Source organism: Rattus norvegicus, chromosome 16 (genome assembly GCF_036323735.1).
Source record: "Rattus norvegicus strain BN/NHsdMcwi chromosome 16, GRCr8, whole genome shotgun sequence".
Taxonomy (NCBI): Eukaryota; Metazoa; Chordata; class Mammalia; order Rodentia; family Muridae; genus Rattus; species Rattus norvegicus.
In genome coordinates this window covers 90,990,887-90,999,171 of record NC_086034.1, presented here as the reverse complement: position 1 = coordinate 90,999,171, position 8,285 = coordinate 90,990,887, and the positions used below count along the sequence as shown (strand labels likewise).

Sequence of the window (8,285 nt, the reverse complement as noted above, 5' to 3'; positions counted from 1 at the left end):
TTCTCTGGGATCTACAGCTGTAGCTATAGTGTATGCCTAGTATAACTGGAAGCCATTTTCACTGTCACAAATGCAGGTAGCATAATAGACTTCGAGGTGGTTCTTTTCTGGATTCTTCACGATCAGCTAAACTTATGAATAACTCCAAAATGTGGGAATTAGATACTTCTGAATGTTGTCCTACTTTTGTGTGTATTTGTCACATACATTCTCTCTCCTCTCTCTCCCTTCTTCTCTTTCTCTGTGTGTCTCTATGTAGGCGTGTACATTTGTATGTGTTGAGGTGAAGACTAAAGGTAGATTAGGTATCATCGATTTCTCTACATTTTATTTATTTAATTTTAGCATAGCTATTATTTATTCTCTGACAATTTCATGCATGCATATCACGTATCTTAAATATGTTCAACCAAAATCTTCTCTCCCAATCCTATGTGTTCCCACCATCAAAGTCTCTTCCATTTTTCTTTATAATCTACTGAGTCCATTCAGTGCTGACTGCTTTTATTTGGTTACATTTTAGTGAGGTGTTTGTTTGTTTGTTTTCTTTTGGGAGTATTAATTAATTAATTAATTAATTTTAAGTTTGTGGAGGTGGTTAGATTTGTATTTTGTGTGTGTGTGTGTGTGTGTGTGTGTGTGGTTTTATTTATTTATTTTTTTGAGCAAGAATTTAAAATTGACTCAGTAGGGAGAGCTAGGATCTGGAAGGACTAGAGGTAGGGAAAGATCAAAATATGTTTAATTTAAAAACAGTTTTTAGTAATAAAAAGATACTAAAGGTATTGTATTGACTACTCCTAAATTTTTGAGTAAGTTTATCTCCAGTACACACCCCCCCCCCACACACACACACATGGATATGCAAATTCACTTATGTATGACAGTTTATAATGCTTATCAAAATGACACAAAACACATTATAGAAATTTGCAGTTTTGGTTCACTTACAACATGACAAAGCTGAAAAAATTAAGTAAAATAATGTTGCTTTATTCTTCATTAAGTAATTCATTTATTCATTGTACATTGTCCTCCTCCCAGTCCCACCCTTAAAAATCCCTCCGTACTCTATCCCTTCCACTTCTTCTCAGAGAAGGGGAAACCCCCTTTGCATACCACAGGATGACCCTTGGACATCAAGTCAGAGCAGGGCTAAGCATATTCTCTCCCACTGAGGCTCCACAGGATATTCCAGCAAGGGGAAGGAGATGCAAAAGTAAGCAATAGAGTCAGAGACAGCTCTGGCTCCAATTGTTAGGGATCCACATGAAGACCAAACTGAACGTCTACAAATGTGTAGAGGAACTAAATCTGTCTCTTGGACTCTCTTTTGTTGGTGGTTTAGTATCTGTGAGTCCTCATAGCCCCAGGTTATTTGACTCTGTACAACTTAAGTCAAGATCAAATAAACAACAAGTTAAAATAGATCTATAACCCTTAAGGAAATATAAGTAGTCATTAAAATTCTCCCAACCCAAAATCCCAAGGCCAGATGGCTTTGGCACATAATTCTACCAGATTTTCAAAGAATAGTTAATACCAATACTCCTCAAACTATTCCTCAATACTCATCTATACCATTCCTGAAGGATGCTTAACCATAGCACAAGGACACTTGCTCAACTATGCTCAAAGTATATTTATTCATAATAGCCCAGGACTGGAAACAACCTAGATTTCCTCTCAACCAAAGAATGAATAAAGAAAATACCATACATTTACACAACAGAATACTACTCAGATACTAAAATCAAGGGACTCATAAAATTTGCAGGCAAATAGATGGACTAAAAATTGTCATCCTAAGTGAGATAACCCAGAACCAGAAAGACACACATGGTAGGTATTCACTTATAAGTGGATATTAACCATAAAATACAGGATAAGCATGCTACAATACAGAGGCCCAAAGAAGCTAAATAACAAGAAAAACATAAGAGAGGATGCTTGAATCCCACTGAGAAGGAAATAGACATCAAGTGTGGATGGATGGGGAAACTGTGTGGGAAAGGGTATATGGGTAGGGGAACTGGAGGGATCAAGTATAGAGAGGATGGAGGGAGACCTGGAATAGGTATGGGGAGTAGCATCTCTGAGAAGAACTAGAACCTAGGGCAAGTGGAAACTCCCAGGAACTATGAAGGCAACCCTAAGACGCCTAGCAATAAGAGATATGGACAGAACCTGAACTGACCACTTCATGCTATCAGGCAAGATTCTCAATGGAGGTATGAGGACACCAATGCACCTACAAAACCTTTGACCCACAATTTGTCCTGCCTATAATATGTATAAGGAAAAGATGGATCAGAAATTGAGGGAATGACCAACAAATGACCAGGCCAATTTGAGACCTATACCATGTAAGATAGCCAACTCCTGACACTATTATTGATGTTCTCCTATACTTGCAGACAGGAACTTAACTGTCCTCTGAGAGGCTTCATCGAGCAATTTATGGAAGCAGATGCAGAGACCCACAACCAAACCAAATAGAGATGGAACTAAGGGATTCATGTCAAAGACTGGGAGGAAGGATTGAGGGAGCTAGAGGGGTCAAGGATACCATAAGAAAACCTACAGAATCAACTAACTTGGGCCCATAATGGCTCAGAAAGACTGAGCCACCATGGGCACTCATGAGGTGGACCTAGGCTCCTTAAACATATGTAATAGATATGCAGGTTGGTCTTCATGTGGGACCTTTATAGGTGTAGCACTTGTCTCTGACTCTTTCGCCTGCATTTGGATCCCTTTTCTCTAACTGGGCTGCCTTGTCTAGGTTCAATTGGAGAAGATTTGACATGTCAAGGTGGGTTGATATCCAGAGGTCTCTCCATCTCTGAGGATAAAAGGAGGAGGGATAGAGGGGTGGGAGTAAGAAGGAGGCACTGGGAGGAAAGAGCAGATGGGGAATCAATTGGGATGTAAAGAAAATAAATTAATTGATTTAGAAAAGAATACCTTAGATGATTAAGATACCCAAGTAAAAGGGTAAAAGGATATTTTTTAAAAGCTAGATTAAATAATTTCTTAGAAAACAACACACTCTTTAGGAATAAAGTTCACATTTTGTAATTCAAATCTGTGAGACAGTGTACTTTTTAGAAATACTGATTAAAAACAAGAAACTTTAGGTGGTCTGTGGAGTATGGTCTGTAGCATTCTCTTTTTAAGGCAATAGTTCTGATGCCCAGCTCTTGGTGAGCTGTCATTTCTACTTCATACCATGTACTTTGCATGAGTGATCTTATCCACATCAAGTCTATATGCCCTCATTGATAGCCTTCTTGAAGCGGATAGAGAGCTGTATGCTGCATTTAGACCTCTGGGAGAGACTGGGAATTGGGGTATATGTCTCATGGAAAACCCTTACACTGTTCCATCGTGCACTAAATCCAAGTCATACACAACTTGTCACTGACCTGCTTTCAAAATTTCTGTTTCTAAAGTGATAAGAAATACAGTCTCTGGCTGAATCAAGAAAGGAAGGGTTATTCTGGAAATCATTCTGGTGGTTTGTCAGACCATTGGAAATGCTTTTACCCAAAGATCCAGCTATAACCACTCCTGGGCATACAGCCAAAAGATGCTCCACCATACCACAAGGTCAGGTGCTCCACTATATTCATAGAAGCCTTATTTGTAAAAGCCAGAAGCTGGAAACAATCCAGAAGTCCCGCAATGGAAGAACGGATACAGAAAATATGGTTCATTTACACACTGGAATACTATTCAGTTATTAAAAATAAGAACATCACTCTTTCTTAACTCCATCTTCATGGTAGCAGTAGTGGCATCCACGGGTTAGCAGCCAACATGCAGCTCTTTGTCCATGCCCAGGAACTACACACCCTCGAGGTGACTGTCCAGAAGATAGTCGCCCAGATCAAAGCTCATGTGGTCTCACTGGAAGGCATTGCTCTTGAAGATCAAGTTGTGCTTCTGGTAGACTTGTTGAAGGATGAAGCCACCCTAGACCAGTGTGGTATAGAGGCCCTGACCACTCTGGAGGTAGCTGGCTGCATGTTAGGAGGTAAATTTCATGGTTCCCTGGCTCGTGCTGGAAAAGTGAGAAGTCAGGCTGCCAAGGTGACCAAACATGAAAAGAAGAAGACAGGCCAGGCCAAGAGACAAATGCAGTGCAACTGACTCTTTGTCAATGTTGTGCCCACCTTCGGCAAGAAGGGCCCAGATGCTAATTACTTAGTCCTGTTGTGATCCTGCCACACTAATAAGGCCACTTTGCCCCCCCCCCATAAAAAAAATGAGAATTTTTCAGGCAAATGGATGGGACTAGAAAATAATCATCCTGAGTGAGGTAACACACACAGTGACATGCATGGAAATTAAGGGAGCAGAAACTGAAGGAATGGCCATTGAGTGACCAACCCAACTTGGGATCCATCTCATGAACAGGCACCAAACTCTGACAGTATTACTGATGCCATGTTGTGCTTGCATACATGGCAGGAGCCTAGTATAGCTGTCTTCTGAGAGGCTCTACCAGGTGCTGACTGAGACAGATGTAGATACTTACAGCCAACCATTGAACTGAGGTCAGAGACCCATAATGAAGAGTTAGGCAAAGAGTTGAAGAAGCTGAAGAGAATGGCAATCTCATAGGAAAGGCAACGTTATCAACTAACTTGGACCACTCAGTGCCCCCAGAGACTAAGCCACCAACCAACAGAGGCTGGTCCATGGCACCAGGCATACATGAAGTAAAGGACTGCCTTGTCTTCAGTGGGACAGGATGTACCTAATCCTGAAGAGATTTGATGTCCTAGGGAAGGGAAAGCTGGTGGGGTAAGGTAGAGGTGGGTGGGTGAATGAAGGGGGTGGACGTGTGGGGGAGCACTCTTTCAGAAGCAAAGGGGAGGGGGTTTGGATGAAGAACTCTGGGAGGGGGACAGGGAAGGGGGTAAAAATTTGGAATATAAATAGATAATATAATCTAATAAAAAAGCAATGGGAGGGTTTGTGATTTGTATCCCATATCTAACACCTCTATAGATTTCTTACACTTCCGATTTCCTTTTCCTTCTCCCCTAGGGTTTTATTTCTGTTAAGAGACAACGTGACCGAAGCAACTCTATAAAGGCAAATATTTAGTTGGGGCTGGCTTACAGTTTCCGAGATTCAGTCCATTATCATCATGGTGGGAAGCATAGTAGCATCCAGGCAGACATGGTGGAGAAGGAGCTGAGAGTTCTGCATCTTTATCTGAAGGCAGCCAGAAAGAGACTGTCCACAGGAAGGCAGCCAATATGAAGCTCTTTTCTGCACTGGGCAGGACTTGAGTACTAGGAGACCTCAAAGCCTTCCTACCCAGTGACACACTTCCTCCAACAAACCACATCTATTCCAACACCCCCTAATAGTGACTCTTCTCATGTTCCAAGCACATTCTCACCACATCTCTCACTGCTGGACTTTTGAACAGCAACACTAGATAACTTGTTCAGTCACTTCCTCCACATTCTTCTTCATTTGCATCTTTAGCACCAAAATACTGTTCAAGGTAGAGAACATTATGAAATTGGAAGATTCTTTCTTGTCTTTTGAGATCCAACTCAGAAAGAGAGTTTACGTAGTTCCCCCTTGGCCTTTTGTCTGAGGTAGACTGGTTTCAATGTATTTTATTTTTGTTCTTAGGTCACTTTCATAAACTTGTACTATCATTCTGGCATACAGTGCTTATTTGACTACCTTATAAACCTGGCAACAGAGTTCAAGGGTGAGGGTGGGAGTATATGTTTATCTTTCTGGCAGAACACATGATTATATATCACTAAGAAATACAGGGTGAATTAAGAGAATATGGAGCAATCATTTTTCTTCCTTATTTTTAGTTTTTCAAAAACAAGAAGAGTTAGTAATGACCCATTTATATAAGTTTACAGATAGCCAGGAATAAAAGGACTATTTAATCAAAGGATTAGGTTTAGATTCGATAGTCCGTTAAAAGGTTCTTTCAATTCTCTTCGTGTAATATATCAAGGATATGGAGGGTTATCTGAAGTGATAGTGCAAACAGAAGATATAATGCAATCCTAGGCGGTACTAATAGAGGAAACAATGTTATCAGGTCCCAAGGGATAATGAGTTCCCTATCCTCAGCATTGTAAAAATCACAGTAGAACCCTGCAATTAATTCCAGGTGCCTCACTGAAGCAGAAGCGCACCTCTCTGCCACCTGTACATACATACATGAGTGGTTGTCAAAGGTGCTTTATGTTTTTAGAAGGAAAATGATAGATCAGCACAGAAGCAAGTCACCCAGTATTTAAGGTCTAGGAACTGAATTCATTCTATTCAGCCTTCAGAGCTAGGGCTTTTAGACAAAAATGACCCACAGAGTGTATTTCAGACAATTATAAGTAAAAGTGTCTTGGCAATTGGAAAAGCTGCCTTTGATATTCTGGAGACTTTTAATGATTGAAGTGAGCAAGATGAAAATAATTATTTGATAGGTAGATCGTTTTAGCACATCCAAATTTCTCCTTAGATGGTGACCCTATGTTCTTCACTCCCTAAAAGGACTCAGGAAGAAATGAACTTGGGTATATCAGGACAATTCAGATCACAAAGACAAAGAAACTCACAAAAGACAATAATACTCATGTCTAGGTTCTCTAGAAGTCTTGGGAAATTTCAATTGCACATTAAACAGTAACATGTTTCAGATAATCTTTTATTAAAATGTTTAATAACTCATGTTCAGGACAAAGAAGTAACCAGGCATGCTTTGATGACTACTGGTTTTATTTGATATTTAGAATGTTTTTCTTCATGGCTAATCATTTTTTTAACATAGATGGATTTTAAATAACATAAGCAACACCAAAATAAATTAGAGAGAAATATGGAAGCCTATTTTTTTAATTCATCAACTCTATTACTAACAAAATATATTCAGGAATGTGCATTTGTGCAAAGTGATAATTATTTTTCTAAGATACAGATATTTATTCACATTTTAAAAGTCTGAATTCATTATTGTCAAACATTTAAATAACTTTGAATGTCTAAAAGCTTTTTTTTTCTTTCAAATACTTGTCATTCTACATGTGGCATTTCTGAAGACAGTTTTATTTCAACAAATCAACAACTGTATATTTTACATTGGTAGTTGAATATAAAATTCTAATTGTGTTATTTCTTTTTTATGGCTATACTATCTTTTTTTATGGCCTATACTATCTTTGTTGCATGCTTATAAACTCCATTATCATTAATAAGAGTTATTCTCATTAATGTTAATGAATCTCTCAAGGTTATCCTAAGGTGTGGAAGTTTAATAGGTACCTAATGAGAATTCAAGTAGTTCTGATTAACAATATCTATCATGTTTCAATACAGGTATCATATGCTAACCCAGGGAGTTGGTAAAAATTTGAGACTCAAATAACTTCATTATTAATTATGTGTGTGAAAGGCACTTTATATTGACAAAGTTATGACATTGAATATAGTCCATTAATACTTGAAGTCTGTTATTCTCAAAAGTAGTTCATCATTTAAATTTTCATATAGCATATGTCATTTTTTGTTACTGTTATATATAATATTGCACACTATTTGATCATGTTTTAAATAGAACTCATAGCTTTCTATGTTTGCATAAAATTAAGAACAGAGTATTTTTACTAATGATTTGAAAAGCTATCTACACAAAAGAATTAATAATCTGTCAATATGATTTTAGTGTGATTAATACACAATTCTGGACAACCTTAATTTATTTTTGCTAATATAGGTTTGCAAGTTACTATCTTAAGGAAGAAGAAACATGGTTAATGTGGAAGACATTGCAAAAACCAGCTAATAGTGTGTCTTGAATATCTTGATCTATTTTATTTATAATTTTTTAAAAATCAGTGAAAATATGTTGTGAAAAATGCTTAAACAAAGTTCTTGGCACCTTTGTACATTTTTCATCTAAATAAACCTTTTAATATCGCCATTGTTCTTGGTGGAACTAAAAGCAACATTTCCCAAGCCACTTAAAACAATTAACAACTAACAATTAAGCAAAGAACTTCCAGAAAAGTTTTTTTCCTAATGGAATCAGTGGATGAATGTTCTTTGGCAGTCTGAGATAATGGTTATAATGATCAAATGAGATCCAAACATGCTTTATAATCTTAAATTTTTTCTAGATATGTTTTTTTTTGTTTGATATTTGGGAAAACTTTTCTGCAGTGTTGATAACTTCTACATGGAGGTTCTATATAGTAAAATAAGCACCCAGTAGGGCCAGTTACACATATTTATTA

At 37.8% G+C, this 8,285-nt stretch overlaps 1 protein-coding gene across 1 annotated transcript; it reads left to right on the top strand.

Moving 5' to 3' along the window:
* The first annotated feature begins 3,822 nt into the window (after positions 1 to 3,822).
* LOC100909690 (ubiquitin-like protein FUBI-like) lies at positions 3,823 to 4,155 on the top strand. Its single transcript, XM_039094967.1, has one exon. The coding sequence runs from the start codon at positions 3,823 to 3,825 to the stop codon at positions 4,153 to 4,155; it is 333 nt and encodes a 110-aa protein (XP_038950895.1).
* Positions 4,156 to 8,285: the final 4,130 nt, after the last annotated feature.

Bases quoted from the DNA above. Each gene is read 5' to 3' on its own strand.
- LOC100909690 (XM_039094967.1), top strand. From the start codon at position 3,823: ATGCAGCTCTTTGTCCATGCCCAGGAACTACACACCCTCGAGGTGACT.